Source organism: Pseudochaenichthys georgianus, chromosome 9 (assembly GCF_902827115.2).
Source record: "Pseudochaenichthys georgianus chromosome 9, fPseGeo1.2, whole genome shotgun sequence".
In the NCBI taxonomy this organism is placed as follows: domain Eukaryota; kingdom Metazoa; phylum Chordata; class Actinopteri; order Perciformes; family Channichthyidae; genus Pseudochaenichthys; species Pseudochaenichthys georgianus.
Window position 1 is genome coordinate 775,876 of NC_047511.1, and position 23,774 is coordinate 799,649.

At 40.9% G+C, this 23,774-nt stretch overlaps 1 protein-coding gene and 1 long non-coding RNA gene across 3 annotated transcripts; one reads left to right on the forward strand and one right to left on the reverse strand.

Moving 5' to 3' along the window:
* Positions 1-274: 274 nt before the first annotated feature.
* On the reverse strand, positions 275-13,187 carry LOC117451891 (lymphotoxin-alpha). Of its 2 annotated transcripts, none has more exons than XM_034090253.2 (4): positions 12,204-13,187; positions 3,348-3,375; positions 3,198-3,257; positions 275-1,815 (listed from the first exon to the last, which is right to left on the reverse strand). In XM_034090253.2, the coding sequence occupies exons 1-4, from the start codon at positions 12,414-12,416 to the stop codon at positions 1,403-1,405; spliced, it is 714 nt and encodes a 237-aa protein (XP_033946144.1). In that variant the 5' UTR covers positions 12,417-13,187; the 3' UTR covers positions 275-1,402. The 2 variants fall into 2 exon arrangements, with proteins under 2 accessions (XP_033946144.1, XP_033946143.1); XM_034090252.2 differs by having other exon boundaries at positions 3,348-3,378; positions 12,204-13,185.
* On the forward strand, positions 10,776-22,389 carry LOC117451892 (uncharacterized). Its single transcript, XR_004552737.2, has 7 exons — positions 10,776-10,801; positions 10,945-11,568; positions 11,757-11,932; positions 18,424-18,463; positions 18,859-18,995; positions 19,516-19,583; positions 19,745-22,389. It is a non-coding gene; the product is annotated as an uncharacterized lncRNA (long non-coding RNA).
* The last annotated feature ends 1,385 nt before the right edge of the window (positions 22,390-23,774 follow it).

The window sequence follows — 23,774 nt, forward strand, 5'->3', positions numbered from 1 at the left end:
TATGACAACTTATTTATGGATTGATTACACATTATATCTGGTATAAATATATATATATAAACAGCAGGAGTCGTATGGCTGTTCAAAACAGCTAATGCCATAATGATAGCTGGTCAATTCTCAACATACGATCAATGTCCCGCCGCAGCCTCTGGTGCACGCTGCTATTGAACTAGTTGAACCAAGAAATACCCACCAACGAGCCAATGAGAGAAACATCCGGTACATCGGGATATGTCTCAAGAGTTAGGACAAACGTGACATAAAGAAAGAGCTTGGTGGATTTCTTTATTTAGGTTTTAAGTAAAGTTTCTTTAACAAAATGTAAAACAGATACATCACAAAAAAAATCACAAATCATCACAAAAGTAAGAACATTCAAATTTGCATAGCAACGATTTAGAGTGCAGTGTTGCCGCAACCAATGAACTCAATAATAAACTAAAGCACAGCTTTAACCTTGTTAAACATATGTTGTTAAGCATGTTGTGGAGAAGAGCAGAGAAACCCTTTCCATCGGCTAGCCTTCTCAATGTATGTACATGTTAACAACAGACAGATTTACATTGTAAAATGTCAGAAAATTCTTGTTGCCTATTTAAAAATCCTCGGCTGGTTTCATCCAACAGTCTCAATCACAAAGATATTCAACCAACATAAACAGAGAATCTTCACTTTCAAAATGGATGAATAAATAAAGCATGATGAACTTGGTTCTGCATGAATGATCAAAATACTTGGACTTATAGAATAAGTTATAGGATACGTTTACAGTCGTATTCTGTCAGAAGGCTGTGAAGTTACAAGAGTTTGGGGTGTTTAATAAAATATATACATTCTCAATAGATTAGTGCATCTCAGTTAAATCACTAGTCATCAGCGTGTGAGACGAATAGAGAACTTTGGTGGAGCAGATCCTGGCAGCTTCTGCATCCTCGTTCCTGTAGTCTGAGAAGTGTAGAAGAAAAGCAGAAACCAGCCATCTTCCCTTAAAGGGTAGTTTGGGTATTTTGACGTGAGTTGCGAGGTTCTTATACGTAGATGCAGTATATAACTTTAACTTTACCTTAGTGTATTTTATGCCTTCTGACGGGGGACTTAAGCCGCTATCTGTGCTCTCTTTTGAGACACCAGACCTCATCTGTCAAGTCTCTGCTGCCTTGATCAGTTTGTATGTCAAATGAATTAAAACATGGCATGGCTCAAACTCTGACTATAGATAAGTATCAACCTGCGTCTACGCGTCCAACTGTCCTTTACGTTCCATGGGGTCAAGGTGCAAACCACTTGCAGAGCAGATGTAGGCGATCTTACCGGTCAGAACCACTTGCTGAGCAGATGTAGGCGATCCTAACGGTCAGAACCACTTGCTGAGCAGATGTAGGCGATCCTAACGGTCAGATTACTGAGGCAGAAGGTCAGCACCGAAGAACACACGGTCTTCGTTCCCAACAATAAGTTCCTGGCATGATGATGTCACTCGCAGCCGGCTGTCAGCCTCCAGGAAGAACAGGCCGGCTGTGTAGAGGGACTTGTTCCACCTCCTCAGCTTCCCGCTCACGGTGTCTACCGACATCAGGAGCGGTTGATCGAGGTTGTAACTTTTCTGCAGAACGAACACCGTGCTCTTGAGTCTCGGGCTGCAGTGGAAGCGACTCTTGCTCTCGTAGGTGATCTGCAGGAAGACTCTGTAGAGGCCGGCTCGGGGCACGACCAGGCTTCCCCCGGAGTAGACGAAACCTCCTCGACAGAAGGCGTTTCCCTTCTCACTCTCCCAGAGAAGATAATCCCCATCAGTCTGATTGCCTGCAGGAGCTAAGGACGAGAGCAAACAGGTACAAGTGAGTGATGTTTCTGCTGACGGGTCCTTTGCTGACATGTTCACGAAAGCCGTGAACATGCTAAAGCAGGGAAACGCAACTATTTGCCATTAAAAGCCAAATGTTTTTATAACAACCGATCTCTTCAGCGCCTGTTTTGACTGATAATATGATCCCATGCGAGGAGGAACACAGGAGGTCTTCGGGTCAAATCAAAACGTCACGAGGAACCAAATTATTGCTCAGGGTTCCCCTTACACATTTCTGCTTCCTGTTGTGCCATTCTACCGGCTGGGAAGTATGTAAGGACAGAAAAAAAACAGCGTTCCCTGCAGAATAGTAAATAGGGCTGCACATATTTTTTAGTATCGATAAATATCATGACAACACAGAAAAGCATTGTCTTGCATGCACGGCAGAGATTGTTAACTGCTACCCCTCGATTCCACCGGGTCCGTCTGCGTCGCGCTTTTGGTCCGGCGTCATACCCTACCGGGCGCGTTTCAGGAGCGTTTCAGAAGCGGAGCGTCTTGCCTGCCGGCTCGCAGTTTTTGTTGATTTGGGCATATTTCCTGGACAGGCTACTTTGTACAGACAAGTTAATAATAATTGTAATATCCCAGTTATAAACGACATGAATCAAAGATGTGTTGCTGTATTTTAGTGGTAAAAAAATGCATTCATCATCATAATTATTCTATATATATAATTTACACAGTGCCTGTAAACCGGAGGAGAACGCTGGCATTTCTCTCTCTTGAAAGACTACGGAGGGTTAGGGTCTGCAAATTAGTTTATTTGGGGATGGGCCGGATGCTGTCACCGGTCCACTTCCTGCCCGCCGCCTCTGCAACGCCTCGCGTCGAAAAATAAACTTGAGTCCTATTTTGAGCGGAGCCCAGCGCCGAGACGCTTCTGGGACAATTCTGAGCCGTAACGCGGCGCGCCTGGTGGAATAGCACCCACTGACTAGACGGACCCGGTGGAATCTAGGAGTCGACACAGTGGTCAGTGTCAACTTTAGAGTCGACACACCCCTAACCCTAAAGCTACAATTGAAAATGTAGTCGATTGTTGTCTCTATAATATGATTATAAATTAAAAACACAAGTCTATATTCCTATACAGTATATGTTCCTATGGTTTGTTTTGTTTAAGTTGTGTAACACCAAAATACTATAGACTATTAAAATTGACGCGGTACATGTTGTGTTTACTGCCAAGTTGTTCTTGTTTCTTATCCTAGAGCAAGACCATCAAAGTCAAAATAAGCACCAATATTTGTATCTTTGTTGACTTCACTCTGAAACAAACATCAGTGCCTTTCTAGAAAAGTCCGTAGAACCCTAACCCTGCAGCCTAGCGCTCATGTGCTACCTGTTAGCATGGCACTCGGATGGCTAGAGTTCTTCTGTTGCTGCTGTTCGAAGCTGCCCCCTACAAGACAAATCAAAGGTTGCTCAACACATGAATGAACAACTGCTTTCACAACATAACCTTTCATCTCAGTAGGATATAAATATTTACCTGATGCTTGTCTCTCAGGCTTCATCGTCTGCTGGAAGGAAACACATTACACTTTGTATAATTATAATGAAATGCAAGACATTAGAATAACACAGACAAAAGGAATACTACAATACTTTAAATGCAGTAGAAAGTGTTTATTATAAGCACAACTGTAATTGCAATTGCTATTGCTATTTATACAATAAGTATATTTGAACAAATACATGTGTTAATGTAGTTATTACATTGTTAAGTGTATGCCATTGTAAAAGCAGAACAGTATTTATTCAATTAGCATATTACAACATTCCTAGAAATGAACTAACTGAGGATCTAAATGTACAGTCAGTGACGATCGACAGCCTTCTGCTTCAGTGAAACTGTCGGAGGGTCATTCACTGAATGAACAAAACATGTAAATAGTTAAATGTGCACCGTTTGAATGCACTTACCAAAGGGCCGGGTATTGTGGAAATTGATGTAAGATATTGTACCGATTTATTTTTTATTTTTGGTATGTTCATTTTAATGTCACCCATCTATAGGAGGTGTATTGCATCATGTCATCTCTAATATATGTGTGGGTTTATACATTCCTGTGTGTTAAGAGTTGAAGGAACAAAAAGTACATTTTTCCTCTTATTTATAGAGGTTTTTTTATAGATTCCTGAAACAATGTTCCCTTTTTCTTAAAAGTAGATTAGCGCAATAGTCTTTTTCTTTGACTTTTACCTGTTTATCAAAAGGGTGTTTTTAGGCTATTTTTGAAGAAGGAAGATGCAGAATTAATTGTGAGTTCTGTTTTGAGTGAAAAGATTATCCCTTTGAGTGTTTTTCTTGGTTACAACATCGATAGGCTTTGCAAATTGGCAGGGACATTTTCCCCAGATATAATGATGCGCATCCTGCAGGCCTTCCCAACACGTGTGGCTTTCATAGAGGGAAAACATATGGACTATTGTGTGATAAGCTACATAATAAGAATGTGTTTTGCTTCAAACGGAAAACTGTTTGGTTCTCTGCTGCCCGCGCTGATTCCCTGTGAGACAGCGTTTTTGGTATCTCCCAAATGAAACTCCACCCCTTCCTGTTGGTGTTGGTATGAAGGAAGTGTTTAGCTTGTTGTTCGCCCTCTCTTCTCGCGCGGCCCGGACCGGAAGGTCGGGGCAGCTCGTGAACAAGGGCCAGGAGTAGGCATACTCCTGACATTACGCATATGATATGGCTTTGTATGGTAATGTATTATATTGTATTGCATTATTACCTTTCATGATTAAAACAGATTTTTGTTTAACCCTCGTCCTGGTTGTTTTGAGTGTTCCTTCTTTTAAAGCAAGCTCATAGGAACGGCGCGGAGAAGTGCTATCTACTCCTTCAGTATTCGCCGGGAAACGCCGGTGTTCCGGATTAACTGGTTCCCTCGTCAACTGGTTTCCCGATCAACTGGGGTGATGTTCGATCGCTTCTTCTGTCGTTTACATACATCTTTTGGTATATTTGGCCCGGTAGGAAGACTTTGATGCACTTTCAGTACCAGTGTGTGAGGTTGTGGTTACGATGGAGATATCCGGACGCGAACAGCGAGGACTACAAAAAGAAAAACGAGTTGACTGGGGATGTCTGTTCAAAACATTGCGAGCTCCAATAAATCATTTAAACCAGCTAGTGTTGCCAGACTTATGACTGAATATCGTTCTTAATGTGATGCCAAGTCCATCTGAGACCCGTGTACACCTCCAGACAGCCTCCAAGTGAAGCACACGTTGTTTACTCACAGTTTGAAAGCAGCGTGGAGAAGTGTTCAGCTGTGAACTGTGAACTGTGATCCTCTCAGGGAAACATCCGCCCAGGTTAAACTGTATTACGACTTCTGTGGCTATCTACCAGCGATCATGTTTAATATGAAAGACTACACACACATGTATCCCTTTATATAAAAACAGCATTCTGCAGCACTCATCCAGATAACATGTGACTTAACTCGTTTTGCAAAGATAGCAGCAGAAATGTCATCGCTGCGTGCAGGTAGACTTTAAAATGCTGATGGGTATTAATGTTGGTCTCGGCAAACAATATTAGGAATCCTCTATTCAAACATAATATTCAGTGTGCATCGACATGAAACTAACTAAAAAGTTCATGCTGGACTCAAACCCGAGTCCCAACAGCAAAAACCACTCGGGCCCTGCGTGTTACTGGTATTACACCACCACACTTTAATGTCTTGGATGAACCTTGTTAAAAAGTTCCAGAAAGATGCAACCCGACCATCATTCATAATGTGAGCGAATGTATCTACACTTAGAAATAGTATATAGGCTACTGACTGAGGTCTGTATTGTTGAGATCTCCATATGAAGTGAATACTTAAAACGAAAGTTAATTATAAATCAAATATAATTAATCATATTCTTGTATAAACCCATAATGAAAATGCTTCTTGACGGTTTTTGAATATGTATGTATGCTTACAATTTTAGTTGTTGCTGTTTGATAACTTTGCGTTTTAAAAAGAGGTTGTTGAGAGCTTCATAGTATGTTGAATACTTAAAACGAAAGTTAGTTATAATCAAATATAATCAATTATATTCTTGTATAACCCACAATGAAAATGCTTCATATTTTAGGTTTTTCTATATTTACAGTATAAACAAAACAAAGTGGTTTGTTAAGTTGAGTGTAAGGCCTATAATTATGTATGCCGCTTATGGCGCGTTTCCACTGCAGCGGGTAGCTCGCTTTAAGCGTGCCGAGCCGTGCGGGGCCCGTTTTTGGTTGCATTTCCACTTGGCCTAGTTTTGGCCCGGGGCTACTTTTTCACCTTTTTTCTGGCCCGACTAAATCGTGGTTCTAGGGCCAGGAACAACCAGGCTGAGTCGGGCTGAGTATGCTAAACTAGAGAGAGGATCGCTGGCAAGGGGGCTACAACTACAACAAGATGAACATATTTGACCGTGATTTAATTATAATACACGTTTCAAAATGATGCCGAAGTAACAACATACTGATACCGGTTAGTAAAAACCATGAATTAATGCTTTGACAAGTCTGCAGACAGACGGCAGGCGAAAAACCCTTTTAAAATGCGTGTTTTCTAAATGTAGCTTGGCTAAGCTAACGTTGTATATGCTCCGACCGTCCACACTCACAGCAACGGCCTATACAGACATAAATAAAGCAGCGACTGTATTCACCATGACACAGGCAGTCTGTGGTTTGTACTTGTTTAACTTTTGTCTAGTTTCTGAACAGATATGAAGAGCTGTAGCTCTGAGTGCTAACAGCTAACGGCTGTGTTGTTTTTTGGGGCGCTCATTGAAGATGACGTCACGGCTCCGCCTACACTGTGTTACTATAGTTACTGCCCCAGTTCCTAAACTGTAATGGAAACGCAGCATTAAATTGAGCCGGGCATAATAAGGCCTAACCAAACCGAGCGAGGCCGAGCGAGGGCTGCAGTGGAAACGCGCCATTACTCTCTGATAAGAGAGTAGGCAGTTTCTTTCCTCTCCTCTCACAGCAGGGGGGGGGGGGGGGGGGGGCTCCTGACTTAAGGAGAAATACATTGAGGCCTCAAAAGGGTGGTTATGTCATAGCCATAGAATATGTCTGGTCATGTCCCTTTTTACACAAACATGGGAAGGTGTGTCTTATGCCAGAGCCAATAGAATATGTCCAGTCCTGTACATCAGTGGCCATGCCCAGTTTTTTTCAATGGTTGGGTATGGAGGAGGTGTTTTTGGGATTTTCTATCCGGTTTTTTGAGCATAAAGAGACTGGCTTTTTGGAAGGGAGCGAGAAAGAGGGGGGTTCCCCTGGTATACTCTCTCCCGGTAGGCTCTGGCCCTCAGAGCTGGGTTAATAGCTCTCGGTAAGGTTCTCTCAAACTTGGTAAATATCTCTTGATTTTCTTCGTTGAAAGCTGAGTGAATTACTTTGTGAATGAGTGGAATGAATTGAGATGTGTTTGTGAGTATTATTAACCGCCACCTGTGAGGACCTTCCTCCGAATACCTGCGGGAGATAGGTGTGTGTTTGTGAATGTTATTCCCGCCGTCTGTGTCGGAAAAAAGGTATGAAATTGATGTGAATTGATTGGGTGAAAATGAAAGTTTGAATGTGCTTTTTATTATTACCGGTCATTTATGAGGAAATGCCTCTAAATTCTATCGGGAGATTTAGAAATACAACTGAATTGGGCAGTTGAAATTACAATTTTGGTAATAAATGTAAGACTGTGAATTAAAGTTTCATATTAGAACATGATCACAGCATCATTTTGTTTCGTATGATTATAATGTTGAAAAGAGAGAAGGTAAAAACCCTGTATTAGTTTGGACCTATTTTTCTTCAAATAAACTGATCCCACCTTTTGGACTGGGACAACTTAAAAGACATCCGCGCTCTCCTCTCCTGCTTCAAAGGTAAGACTGCACCCTGCCACACTCACACTTAGGCAGGGCCACACCTTTGCTGATATCAAAATCCTTCGGGATCGCTTCAACAGATTTGTTGTTGTCTGAATAGAAACAGCAGTTGAACCTGGTTCTTCAGGAGTTAATAGAGGTGAGATCTTGCTGACGTTGGTGGATCTGAGCCAAGCAGTAAACTTACATAGACTCAGTAACTTCGGTCAGGTCAGTTAGTAGGTCAGAGTAATTTACCGGAATAAATGATCAGCCCTCCCGCCTCTAACAGGATCAAGCCCATTAAGACCCACCGAGATCAGATATCCTAGTTTATCAGCCCACATTATGTTGTGTTAACTGTTAATTGTACATATGTGTTCCAGTGCACACATACAGTTCCAATATGCAAATCAGGCCATGTGTGTCATTACATTTGCCATGCAACATTATGCTATAATATAATATTTAGCCTCACAATATAGACATTTTTAAAACGCTAACTTTCTAAATAGGCCCCCCATTTCTTTTTTCTCTGTCTGCTAATGCAGGAGCTGATGGGATGTACACCTGGACCAAAGCTGTTGCACTAGAAAGGTTTATATTCTAGCAATACTGGCTGTCTTTTCTGACTTGCGACAGACTCACCAAAATAAAATACTTTACAGCACACCCCTATGGTGTGCTAAGGGCTAATTTGACATATTGCAACTATAATAACAGTGGCCAAATTCATGTTCTAATATGCAATGCAAGCTTTGCTTCTGTATAGTAGATAGACTTACTCATTAGTGTGACAGAAGGAAAGACAACAACAATGATTAGTAATGATTCAGTATCAGCTTTATTTGGCATGTGTACACACACAAGGAATATAGCCAGGGGCGGCGGGTACTGCAGGCTAGGGAAGGCTAAGCTTTCCCAAATATTTGTGTCACTGCATGCAAGAAAAATATAATGTATAATGTGTGTGTCTTTGACATTAGCGCTGCTATGCAGCCACCTGTGACCTGTACTACGAAGCCAGTTCAACAGACCCTGGATACGTTTGAGTTATCTTAACTAACCCTAACAAACGAGATCTCGCTAAGTGGTCCTACGACGCTGGTTATCAACTCGGTAAATCAAGCCAGGGTTTCTCTCTCCAGCTGAGAGCGCGTTCACGTGAAAGGGGCGTGGTTATCAACATTTTGCAGCGTCATACTTCATTAATGAAAAGTAAACTAATATTAGACAAATATGAACTTTAAACATCCATGACTTAAACATATAATCCAGGATAAAAGCATAGTTGCACCTGCAAGGTGAATACAGCTGGTAAAAGAAAAAGTGTCTGAATGCGCACATGATATGCGCACAGTTTCATGATATCACTGCCCCGTCTAAAACAAGAGTGGATCTGACTTTAATTACAATTGACTTGAGTGTTTCGTCAAACTTAATGTATTGCTTAAAATAATACAGTATGTGACACTGTGGCCAGATACGGCTCGAGAAGCTGACTCAGATAAGGAAATATATGATATTATATGATCTGATTGATGATGTGATATGAATGATAAGTGTGACACGTCGGCGTCTTCTCTTCATGCTAGTGATGTGTCGCCCGCGAACGAGCCGTTTTTTTTGGTTTTTTTTGCGGAGGGATCTAGATCGGCTTGAAGGCACATTATGCAATGTGCACATTATCCCGCTTATTACACATGGCCACATTCTCAACAAAGTAACGACATGACTCCCAATAATAATTGAAATGCTTTTATGGATTTAGAAAATGATTTTATTGATTTAAAAAATAGTTTTATGTATTGATTTCAATGTACATGCATCCGCTAAGAAAAAGTGATCCGTTGTTACTGTTTGAACTAACGTAGCAACGGCAGGAACTGCTTCGATAGCGTTTTTGAGTAGCTTTTTGATTACAGATTTGAAAACATCGTTGCTTACTTTAAAAGTAGCACAATTCATTATGTCAAACCTTGGAAAGTATCTAGATAGCCCTGCCCTAATGCCAAAGTAACTGGCAACTGAATATGTGTCGCCGTTTGATGTCTAAGTTTCTGCCCCATTACTTCTCTTCTTACTTCTATAAGAATAAAACACAAAAGCACGCTCCCCTCTCCTGCAGGGGGCGTGGTCAGCTGCAGCTCACAGAATCAGCCCCCTGCAAAAACAGCGCTGGAAAGAGCAAATAGAGCGAAATGAGGCATGGCTAAAATGCAGGATCTTTTTGGTATTTTGAAAAATAAAAACTATATTTATAAAAACTATATTTATATATATTTATATATCCACTTTATATAGGTGGATACAGTAGCCCCTTTTTTAAGTAGTTTTTATAGGTGTTTATAGGTGTTTTGTGTAGCGTGGTTCTACAAGCAAGTCAATGCATTCATTGGGTGGTATCAGAGAGTTACACGGGTCTGTAAATGCAATGAAAACAATTGGCCACAGCAAATCATTTATATTAAACATGTAATTTTTACTTTTGAATACTTGAGTACAAAGGATGTCTTGAATAATTTAAGTGATATGTGTACACATATAAATCATTAGTCAAAACAGGGCTACATTTGATTTAATTAAAAGGTATAATATGTGGTAAACTGAAGAGCCCTTTGGGAGCCGAAAGAGCCGGCTCTTCTTGGTGAGCCAAATGATCGGGCTCAGCAAGAAGAGCTGGAATTCCCATCACTAGTGCATACGCAGTTTAAACTGTATTTCCTTTATCCTGTAATATGACTTGATAGATTTAAACTCCGCACACTGAGCTCTGATTGGTCAGCAGGCGGTGCTTTCACTGAGTTTATCTCTTTTCTATAGACGCCGGGGGCGGGCAGCCTTCCCAAACCTGAGCCTCATGCGCCGCCTATGAATATAGCCTTTTTCTGTCCTGTTGGGATCCAAACCACACAGCGATGGGTGTACAGAGAATACTGTTTTTATATAAAGGGATACATGTGTGTGTAGTCTTTCATAGTAATCATGATCGCTGGTAGATAGTGTGACGAAGGTAACTTCGTCACTGTGAACTGACGGCTTCGGACCTGGTAACTCAGCACTTTGGTGAACAGTTTTGCACTTTATGAGCGCGATTGCACAGTACCGTTTGGCATGGCATATTTGCACATTTTATATAATTTATACTAATTATTGAGAGAGTATTTATTAAAGGATTAAACCGTATTAATTGAAATATCGTCTGGCAGGTGCTGGTCGGGTCCTCGGCTCCGCCTGACAAGATAGGGGAGTTAGCGAGAGCGCCGAAAGTGTTTATGCTGGTGTATAATGACAGCGGTTAAGAATAATCCGGGTGCAAATAATATGTGGGGGGTGTAGACATCATAGTGTTAAGTGGCATTAATTGTACAAGTGCTGACTGCGTTTAGTTGGGTGTGTACTTCTGTTCAGTTATATGTTTCTGTTTGAAAAGTGTTCCCCCTCCCATTATGTCTGTTGCTGGATTGTGTGCACCTGGGGCCCTGTGTTGTCTCCTCCCCCCTCACCTGTGTCTAGTTGCTGATTAGTGTGTGTGGGTATTTAGGCTCTGTTTCCCTGGCTGTTAGGGGCAGGTAGTGTGTGTGAGATCCTGGTGGCTGTGCTCATGTGAACAGCAGATTGAGGCTGTGTCATGTTTGTGAGTAATAAATGCCCACACCGGCTTATATTTGAATTCTCTGCCTCTTTCTCCTTGCTTGGTCGGGCCGCTCAACGGTCAGCGTTCACAGATAGCCACAGAAGTCGTAACACAGTTTAACCTGGGCGGATGTTTCCCTGAGAGGATCACAGTTCACAGTTCACAGCTGAACACTTCTCCACGCTGCTTTCAAACTGTGAGTAAACAACGTGTGCTTCACTTGGAGGCTGTCTGGAGGTGTACACGGGTCTCAGATGGACTTGGCATCACATTAAGAACGATATTCAGTCATAAGTCTGGCAACAATAGTTGGTTTAAATGATTTATTGGAGCTCGCAATGTTTTGAACAGACATCCCCAGTCAACTCGTTTTTCTTTTTGTAGTCCCCGCTGTTCGCGTCCGGATATCTCCATCGTAACCACAACCTCACACACTGGTACTGAAAGTGCATCAAAGTCTTCCTACCGGGCCAAATATACCAAAAGATGTATGTAAACGACAGAAGAAGCGATCGAAAATCACCCCAGTTGACGAGTGAACCAGTTAATCCGCAACACCGGTGAGTAGGATGCTGTACGCAAACTAGCTTCTGGTTTATTTGGACTTCCAGAGCACTTTGGTACAACGTTAAGACAACGTCGACCCATTTAAAATGCGTAACCGTACAACGTCCTGTCCTTTGTGATTAGGAACTGCGAATAAAAACGCGTGAGCAGTTGCGTCAATTTAGTTAAAACTAGCTAGTTACTTTGAATGGCACAGATTTTATTAACACGATTTTATTAAATAATTAACACGTTATTTAGCCACTGTTGGAGTGTAGAGGTTACCTGTCTGTCCGGTGACATGGGGTGGCCTCGCCCTCCGAGCACCACCGTGAGAAGGAGAGCCAGAGCAGCGAGGATGAGGAGCAGCAGCCCCACGGTCACACACTGAGCCATGGCCGGGGGTCGCGTCTGTCTCCGCGGGGCAGGCTGGACCAGAGAGAGCGGCTGTAACGCCCCCTCCCCTCCGCAGCAGCAGCAGCAGCGCTCGGCCTCCATTTGTAGCTCAGTCTCCGGCTCCAATCCTGCATCTCTATTTATCAGCCTGCTGTCGCCCACGTTGAAAAGCTCTGCATTCGCAAGGAGTCTCGATTAAACCGAGTTTCAGTGAGTGTCACAACTCAAACATGAACTTCCTCTTCCTGCACTTTGTTTTCCAGACACTCCTCACGTTTCGACCTCAGCAGGGATTGTCAACAAGAACTTCCACACTCCCACCTGGTTTCAGCAGGGTTGCAAACTCTCACGCTTTCACTCTCAATCTCACGCTCTCACGCTGTCCAAACTATTCTCACGCCAAAAACAAGATGAACCGGCGATCGTTTTTGGTTGGTTATTTACAATGTTGAGTTGACAGCTGCTCAAGCTGTCAATCCGCCCCCACAACGTGAACAGACAGCAGAGCAGTGGGAGCCGGTTGGTCAATCCCCGACCCGTATTGCGCAGATCTAAGATCCAGTAGAAATGAAAAGTAAAAGTCTGCTGCTTATTGTTCTACTAGGCCAAAATAGAGTCAAAGAGTATATGAGAGTGAGAATGTGTTAATTAATATATTTGGCAGTTTGGAGTAAGTCTGTAGATTTGTTTGTGTGTGTGTGTGTGTGTTACATGTATCGGCCTCTCACGATAATTAATTTTGTTGGACACATTTTCCCAGAAATTATTGCGATAAACGATAATATTGTCGGGACCGTTGTATGACCATTTTAGACCACTGACATAATGATGATGATTAATAATAATAATTCAAGTACATCCTTTCAAACTGCTAGTCACATCCTCATGTAAATAGCAATTTATCGAGTTCATTTTAATTTATCGTACGATAAGTCAATTAATTGCTTATCGTGACAGGCACACAATAAAACAGTGGAAACAAACATGTGTTTGACTTTCATTAGTGAATGAAACTTTGTGCCCTTTATTGTGTATTTGTATATATATGCTGAGCAGGGGCGGATCTAGAAAAATATTCATGGGGTGGCAAGAGGGTGGCAGGAGAATTTCAGGGGTGGCATCCCCTGGCAGAAGTATATGCTGATTTAATCGCAGTCATATCAATCAGTGTTAACTTAGAAAGCCACAATATTAATATTTTAACTCAATATTAATTAATTAATAATTTTATCTGGATCCTGAGTCTGTAATACATTTTTTTTTTCATTCAATAACATTAGGTGACATTATTGTGGCACATCAGTAAAGCCTTACATATACATGGTGGCACACATCATTTATTTAACTTTAACTGAACAATACCAGGGGTACCAAATCTATGCAGACTGCTGCAAGTACATTAATTAACTGTCATCAATGTTTGTCTGTATGAATATGATAATATTACATTGCATTTAGCTGGCGCTTTTATCCAAAGAGACTTACAATAAGTACATTCGACCAGGAAGACACAACCTTGAAGAAAACAGAATCAGATAAGTACATCAGGTTTCATAGAGCCAAACATTTTAAGTGCTACTCAACTGGCAATAGATAAGCCAGTCCTTTATTAGTATATAAGTGCTTTGTTAATAGTAGGGATGCACGATATTGTTTTTTTTGAAACCGATACCGATACCGATAACTTCCTGCTTCTCAAGACCGATACCGATAACCGATAATAAAAAAAAAAATACGCCACTAATTATTTTAACGCGATTAACGCATGTGTATTTTTTTACCTTGGCCGCACCGTAGTTTCAGAGCGCATCGAGTTTAAAATACCATCTACAAGCTGATGCTGACAGCCCCGCTCCTGCCGCCCGCTTGTGGCAGACCACACTTCCACGCTCACTGGCAGGCACCGACTGGCCATCGGGAGGACCGGGAGGGTGTGTGTTTGTGTGGTCCGAGCGAGCGAGAGAGAGACTTTACGTGCATTGTTGTTGTTAGCATCTGGTGCTAGCTAGCTGCGCTAACGGATATAAGGAGCTGTTTAAATGAAAACAGAGGAGCGACATTTCGCCACAACTGCGCCGAGCACTTGACTTTATGCAGGAAGCCAGACAGTGGGACATTGTACGAAAAGTCAGCAACATGATTGCAGCGTCCAGGCAGCTCCGGTTCAAGCATATGCCTTGAGTTGCACATAGCTCCAACGCGCGTGCGCAGACACAGACACACACACACACCAGGGTTTCCGTTAGCTGGTAATTACCGGTTTTTAGCTGGTAAAATTTATAAAAAAACGGTAAATTCAAAACCTGACGGTCAAAATGTCTGGTAATAATTAGGGAGGCTCCGATCGATCGGCCGCCGGTCATTATCGGCCGATATTCACTCTTAATAGTTTGATCGGTGCTCTCTATAAAGGCCGATCAGGAGAGCTGGATCTGATCGATATGGACATAAACGCGAGTGAAGTGTAACCGGAGCGAGAGAGAGATCAGATCAGCTGCTGAGTCTGACCGAGACACGCAGCTCTGCAGGATCACCTGAAGCCCCGCCCTCTGTTTAGCGAGCTGCATGAGAAACTGACGTGCTGTCAGGAGAGAGAGAGGGAGGGAGAGGATCCGTTTCTCCCGTGTTATTATTCAAAGTTGATGTAAACTTCTGAATAATGTACGTTATCTACTACAAGTAGTTTGTTTGAATGTAATAATTATGTTGTTTGTTGTTTGTGGAATCATTTATTGAAAAATGAATCTGAATTTTTCGATCTGTTACGATTATAAACTGAAGCAATATAAAAATGAGCCTGTGAACTGAGCTTTAAACTGAAGCATATCTGCTCATAGTCCGGTAATTACCTGCTAACGGAAACTCTGCTACACAACTATTATTATTATTGAAATATGACCGGTAAGTTTCAAATTAGTCCGGTAAAATAAATTCTGCCCGGACATTTGACCGGCGAGAAAAAATCCTAGCGGAAACCCTGACACACACACACACACACACTTTGTATTGTATTATTGTCTTCGTACGCTTTTAACACACCATCGTAGCGATGGCGATGTTTCAGGTGACTGATCAGGTTCGAAGTATTAGGGAGCGCTGGATTTGTGAAGAACTCCCCTCTTCCTAAACCACGAATACCACAGTACTGGCAAAACGGGAGGAGCCGAGTGAAAAACAAGCGCCCCTCATCCCAATCCACCCACACCACAGTACTTTTTTCTTTTTTTTTACCCAAAAAATATATTGTATATTATCGGGGCTATTAATACTGGTATCGGGTTTATTGGGATGACGTCATAATTCCTAATATCGGACCGATAATTATCGGCCCGATAATGCATCCCTAGTTAATAGTTCTTTGTTAGTAATTCTATCGCTCGAAGTGGATTGTTAATTGTTAATATTAACAATCATATTATTCCTATCAGAATCACTGTTATGATTCACATATTCAGTGTTATTATTAAATAAACTATATTTTTTGGAGGAGATAATGATGAATGTTCCTCAAGATGCTTGCTCACCCTCCTTCAAATTTGAAAGACAAGTAATTACTATCATAAATCAAAAAGAATCAAAAGAACAGTTCAGCACCCCACAACTTCATTGCAAACATTTACAACCTTGACTTTACATCAGAAAGAACAAACATTAAAGAAGTGACTAACTGCATCAGTTAGGGTTAAAAAACGTGTATTCAGCTAAAACATATACATCGCTGCAGTTATTATCCAGTGGAAAGTCCTTACCTACTGGCCTAGTTAAATCAAAGAGGTTACTTTCTGTTGGCTGGGCAGTGAAGTTTTACACACCGTCTTATTTGACTTTCTCAGGACTTGAAACAGTTTTTTGGGGGCAGACCCCCACAAAGAAAAAAAATATTATACACACGTAAGGTCATCATCTTAACAGTTTATTATTCTCATCGACTCATTCGTGAGCAGAGCATCAAGTTGGCATGCCTATAACAGCTGAATGTGGCGATTACCATCTTGTTCAGCAAAACGCCTCACAAACTGATTAAGATTTAAAGCTATGGTGCCTTTTGATTCAATTCAATGCTGAGTACAGCCAAACTTGACAGGCTCTTCTCTATCCTTGTAGACCGCAAACAGTGGCGGCTCCAGAGTATTTGTGTTGGGTAATCTATGGTAGGGCTAACACATACAGCGGTGGGGCTCAAGTCAGTATTTGCAATGTAATTACATACACGCTCCCCTTGACAGTGAAACGCCACGCGTGAGGTTTAGATTATTTCCCTGTCTCAATCCAAATTGAGCTGTATGAAATAAAAAGGCACATTTGTCTTGTAGTAAATAAAAAGGGCGACCTGGAGCCAATCCTGCAATTTCCCCACAGGTGAAAGAGGAGACATGCTGAAAACCCAACCCCTGCAGGTCTGGGGGGATTCTCCCCCAGGAGATTTTTTGAAATACTAACATAAAATACACATTCTGGTACTCTCTTGAGAAGAAAAATAAATAAATCTATTACTACCCGACATATTAAAAAAAATGAATGGTATTTAATTTGTTGTTACTTTGTTCTGAAAGCTGAACCTGCTGCTCCTCACAGAGAGAAGAGGGAAGAGGCTGTGAATGACTTTACATTGTGGATAAGGGTGGATATCCCCCATTGTTCTGTGTGTCAACATGAAAGACAGCCCACACATCAATCATCAAACCGTGGGGTCTTATTTCATTACGTGTTGATTTCTATCAACACGTAATGTTGTATCGATGTATCGGGACTTCCTGCAACAACACCACGCCGTTATCTTGATTCTGATTGGCCAGAAGACATTATCAAAGATGTTCTATTGAGAAGACGATCACTACGTGACAAACGTTTTCAAAACCGTTTCTAGTCTTCGGTATTTCCAGACAAGTGGCTACTGAAATCAATCTTAATAGCTGCTGCCTGTGCAATTTACTCCACGTGAGTTGGCGGACTTTATTTTGCTTACCTTAACATCATTTTTCATGGTGGGGCTAAGCCATTTCTTGGTATGGCTGTAGCCTACCCCAGCCATACCCTGGCGCCGCCACTGACCGCAAATACCTCATTCCTTCCGTCTACTTGGATCCGAAATGCTTCTCGTTTTGCCCCGTTCAAATGAAATCGCCGTCAATAATATTTCCAAGCTCGTTCCAGGGCCGAGGGAGGGGTTACAAGGCTCGTGTCTTGTGCTGCATTCACTTGCACTCGGACATTAGAGATTTTCTCTCGTAAATGTCCGATGAGCCACAACTTTTTTTTCAAAACAAAGCTGCCAACTGGGATGGCAACTGGGGTGGCAAGGCATTTTTATGAGGTGGCAGCTGCCACCCCGTGCCACCCTGTAGAACCGCCACTGATGCTAAGGTCCCGCTACTGATACGATAGCAGTCATTTAGTGAGCATATGTGTAATTAAATCCATGATATCAAAATCTCACTCCAGCCAGGTACCCGAAGTTGGCAACCCTGGTTTCAGAAGTTGGCCCATCATAGGACTGTATTGATGTTTCTTCTGTCCAGTATCACATGACATGACCCTGATACACCTCCTTGCTGTACATACTGAGATTTGTGATGTTCAGTGGGGGAGGGGCCAATGAGGGTAGGCTCATTCATCTCTACCAGAGCCCTAGAGATAAGAGTTACGACACTCTCATAGACCCCCGTTGTAAAAAAATGGCAGCGCCTACTTCCGGGGTATGGACATCGAAATAGTTCCAAATATTGTCATTTGGGCGTTGGACCTCATTCACTTACATTAAGGCGTGTCGATTAGTTCCAGAGGTAAGTTGCTGAAATATCGAACTCTTTTGAATTGTCAACTGTCTATATTGTATCAGAGGCCCTTTATGATGCTTATACTGGTCTTCATTTGTATATGCACAGCGTCATTATCTATATTTTATCTTGGTTGTTACAACCAATTTTGCTAGCATTGCCTGCTAGTTAGCTAGCGCGACTTCGTCAGCTTTGAAGGTAAGATTTCAGTAATTAATCTCTAGCAGCTTATATATCAATGATGCTGGGTAACTAAGAAGCAGGATTTAGATTGATTGTGTTTTTATTGTTATTTTGGTTTTTATCTGCTGAACCAGCCTCCCTGTTCCCAGATGCAGCTCCACGCTAGGGGTGATGGACATCTCATCCAAGGTGAGCACACATTTCTTCTCCATCTCACTCATGCCATCTGCCTTCAGCCTCAGCATATCAAACACCTCCCCCAACACTCCTGGCTCCAGTTTGACGTGCTGCATCCTCCTCTGAATGGTCCTGATGTCAGGCAGAGGCATAGTCATGGCTTGGAGGGTTTTATATCCTGTAGTGCCACAACAGAACCTTAGTTGTATTGCTTTTTTCACGGTTTCTTTCCCCCACCGTATCCCACCTTTTTTTTGATTGCCCAAGTGCTCTAATTTGGTCTGTGTTGAAGATGTTTTTAAACTTTAGATTAATCAAATTGTGTTTTTTTTTAATGCCGAATGAATCCTCTTCTGGTTTACCAGAGCCCTCTCGGCTCTCTTTCTTAGTAATCTCTCCCTTCTCAGTTGCCTCATTAGATCCTCCACGTGAGCCCGGTCACAACTGGCCCTTGGCAGTCTGGTCCCTGGAGCACCTGACCCTGGCAAACTGGCCTCTTCATAGCTGACCCCTGACTGACTGGCTCCTGGTACACTGATCTCTGGTAAGGTGGCCTCTTGATTGTCGGCCCCTGACATACTGGCCCCTGGCAGTCTGCTGACACCTGTCTCACTCTCTCTGTCTGTGATGTCCCTTTCAATATCTCCCTGAATCTCTGTAACAATAACAAGGCAATCTTGCTGTTATATGTGTATGCTGCCTTTACATGTGCACCTATTGTCATGTAAGGGTACACTACACTCCTATAGTGACATTCATCTAAGTTCGTCTATTGGCAATGTTAAAGTATGAAGAAGAAATAATGTGGTATATGAGTCTTCAGAGAATCCCTGAACCCTGGTAGCTTTGAAGCTGTATAATCTGAAGGTTGCATTAGGAGTGTCGTCTATCCTTGAATGATATAACATGGGAAACATTGTTAGCTTCATATATCATACCAATGTTTGATGTGCAGTAATAGGTGTGGTCATCATTCCTGACATTAACAGCTGGAGGCGTACTCCTTGACTGTTGTTGTCTGTTGACCATTGCCATCCATCTCTTCCTTCGCTCTACGTCCTTAGGGAAGCCATACATCCGGAACCCCTTCTCGGATCGATCTGAGCATCCAAATACTGCACATCCAACCATGGTATGACAACGATCTATTACAATGCAATATTAACGAAAGTGCCATCATATTTGTTGTGCAAACATTTTAACATGAATATTGCTATGTCCGCTGTTCAGTCTGCTCCCAACTGTATTCTCTCCCCTTATTCACACTGTTCCTATTCTTGCTCTGCTTCTTAGGGCCCAGGAAACAGATGAAGAGGATGTCCCTTTCACAAAGGAACCTTCTGGTTTTTTTCAGAATGGTTAGGCTCCTGATGCCCGAGAGTTCTGTATTGCTTTTTTGTAAATAGTTGCTCACCCTAACCCTTTTTTGTAAATAGTATTGCTTTTTTATAAATAGTTGCTTTTTTGTAAATGGTTGTTTGTAAATATTTGTAAAATATACAATTGTTGTTCGCACAATTATGCTTCTGTTTTTCACTTTCTGGTGTCCATTGTTCAGCCACTGTATTGGTAAGCAACAATGTGTTATTCACACTCCTGACTCCAGTTTGATGTGCTGCACTCTCCTCTGAGTGGTCCTGAGGTCAGACAGAGGTCATGGCTTGGAAGGTTGTATATCCTGTAGTGCCTCAACAGAACCTAATATGAATTGCTTTTTTCAGTTTCTCTTTTTTTTTTATTGTCTCGTCGCTGGATCACCTCCCCCTGGCAAAGTGGCCTCGTCATTTTTATTGTTGACAAACCTGTTTGTGTTGCTCTGCTGAACCATGGTTCAACCGGAGCTTCTGTAAATAGTTTTGTAAATAGTTTGAATATTTATCATAGTATCATTTTCTGTCTCCCACTCTCTCAATTTCATTGATCGTTTCTTTGCCCCACCATGTGTTGTTGTCCTAGGGCACTCATTTGGTCTGTGTTGAAGATTGTTTTACACTTTAGATTAATCAAATTGTGTTTTTTGGCTGAATTAATCTTTTTCTATTGAACCCTCTTTGTTCTCTATGGAAGCCCATTTCCGCCACTTGAAAAAAATAAAATCCCCATGAAAAGTCATAATGAGATAAAAAAGTCGAAATAATGAGATAAAAAGTCATAATAATGAGATAAGAAAGTCGAAATAATGAGATAAAAAGTCATAATAATGAGATAAGAAAGTCGAAATAATGAGATAAAAAGTCATTATGAGATAAAAAGTCATAATAATGAGATAAGAAAGTCGAAATAATGAGATAAAAAGTCATAATGAGATAAAAAGTCATAATAATGAGATAAGAAAGTCGAAATAATGAGATAAAAAGTCATTATGAGCTAAAAAGTCATAATTATGAGATAAAAAGTCATAATAATGAGATAAAAAGTCATAATTATGAGATAAGAAGTGCGCATGCGCTGCAGTGGCGCTGTCTTCAAAGGTCCCTTCATCACCTTGCTGCTCTCCACCATGCAAACGGCATCTAGTAGAGATGTTAAGATTCACCGATTCGCATCGGCATAAACGTTCAAGATGCGAGTGCACCGGTTGAAAGAGTGCACATCGGCTACAGTTTGGGTTGAACCGGGTTGAACTCGCGATGCATCGATTGCGTAGCGTCTTTGCATCGGTAAAAAACCGATTCATTCATATAAAATCCCCTCATCCTGTCAACGCTCAGCAGAGACGATCTTTGATTTGGATATTTGCTTCGCCCGAGGCCGAGAGTCTCAGTTATCAACACACACGGAAGTTGAGGAGAAAGAGAAACACAGCGCACCGAAAAATACCTACAAATCAAACGTTTGGCAACACTTCGGATTGTTCAAGAAAGACGGTGTAATAGTCCTTTTATGCTATATAGCTGACCGCAGGTCATGGAGAGTAATAAGGTATCCGTAGACCTTTGTATGAGGTATCTTTATTACTCAACAGGTCTACAGCTATGATACATAGATCCGTCCTAGATGCGGGCTTGCATACACACAGTATCACTCCGCAGCCGCACCCCATCAGTAACGTCCTGATGGTATATGTGCGCGGCACTATATACTACAGTCAACTTGAAAAATCGCTCGCAAATTGTAAACGATGCCGAGCCGCTTTAAAGTACACATGTAGTACGAGGAACTTAGCGACGCACATAAAGAGGCGACATGGGGTCTGCGGCTGAAAAGAGAAACCTGAAAGTTAGACATATGAGTTAAATCACTCAGTGAGGTGTTCGGTCAGAGAGAGTGGTGTTTAGTTTACAGCAGCCTGTGACGGTCAATAATAATTTAAATGTCTTCCTTACTGTAAGCAGTTATGACATACCTGTTTGTGAAAGGTTATTTGTGTTCTTTATTGTTCATATAGAACCCACTGCTTTCTGCTCACTGGTGAGTCAGCCTATGAATGAGTGTTAAGCACATCAGGCTGGCAGCTGTATGGGCATTGCACTATGGTAGCTGTTATTTGCACATTGTTAATCATGAGCAATGCATCCTTATATTGTTTAACTGTGAGGTGTTATACAATTGTACTGTAGCCTACTCTGGAGAGCTTTTAAAGTTAAAAAAATAAACGGCATGATGGGATGTGCAGTACCAAATATGTAAAGCACTTTTTTGTTAATGTATGATTTGCTGCATATAAGGAATAAAACAAAAATCCTCTGTCGTACCAAATTGAAGTATCATTATTTTTGCATAGTGTTGAATCGTATCGCACCGAATCGCATAATATTGAATCAAATCGTATCGAACTGTATCGCAACAGGGGTGAATCGTATCGTATCGTATCACCTGGTGTTTCAAATGTATCGTTAATGTATCGTATCGTGGCAACGTATCGAGATGCGCATCGCATCGGCCTCAGTGATGGAGATGCACATCCCTAGCATCTAGTCCTAAATAAGGTAACTATTACAGGTGACTTTTGTAAATGTTAGATGTTAAATATAGCCTATATTGCAGCTACACTACAACAATGCAGTTCATAGCTTTGACATTACCTGTTATGAATATAATATATATGCCTATAGTTTTGTGGTAACGTTCACGGGTTAGAGTTAGAGCAACTCACAGCAGCAGTATGCCTACACTATTGTCATTAGTGGCGTGAACGTTACCACAAAACTATAGGCATATATATTATAGTTCATAACGGGTAATGTCAAAGCTATGAACTGCATTGTTGTAGTTTAGCTGCAATATAGGCTATATGTAACATCTAACATTTACAAAAGTCACCTGTAATAGTTACCTTATTTAGGACTAGATAGATGCTGTTTGCATGGTGGAGAGCAGCAAGGTGATGAAGGGACCTTTAAAGATAGCGCCACTGCAGCGCATGCGCACTTCTTATCTCATAATTATGACTTTTTATCTCATTATTTCGACTTTCTTATCTCATAATTATGACTTTTTATCTCATTATGACTTTTTATCTCATTATTATGACTTTTTATCTCATTATTTCGACTTTCTTATCTCATAATTATGACTTTTTATCTCATTATTATGACTTTTTATCTCATAATTTCGACTTTCTTATCTCATTATGACTTTTTATCTCATAATTTCGACTTTCTTATCTCATAATGACTTTTTATCTCATAATTTCGACTTTCTTATCTCATAATTATGACTTTTTATCTCATAATTATGACTTTTTATCTCATAATTTCGACTTTCTTATCTCATTATTATGACTTTCTATCTCATTATTTCGACTTTCTTATCTCATAATTATGACTTTTTATCTCATAATTTCGACTTTCTTATCTCATAATTATGACTTTTTATCTCATAATTTCGACTTTTTATCTCATTATTATGACTTTTTATCTCATTATTTCGACTTTCTTATCTCATAATTATGACTTTTTATCTCATAATTATGACTTTTTATCTCATAATTTCGACTTTCTTATCTCATTATTATGACTTTCTATCTCATTATTTCGACTTTCTTATCTCATAATTATGACTTTTTATCTCATAATTTCGACTTTCTTATCTCATAATTATGACTTTTTATCTCATTTCGACTTTCTTATCTCATAATTATGACTTTTTATCTCATAATTTCGACTTTCTTATCTCATTATGACTTTCTATCTCATTATTTCGACTTTCTTATCTCATAATTATGACTTTTTATCTCATAATTTCGACTTTCTTATCTCATAATTATGACTTTTTATCTCATAATTTCGACTTTCTTATCTCATAATTATGACTTTTTATCTCATAATTTCGACTTTTTTATCTCATAATTATGACTTTTTATCTCATTATTATGACTTTT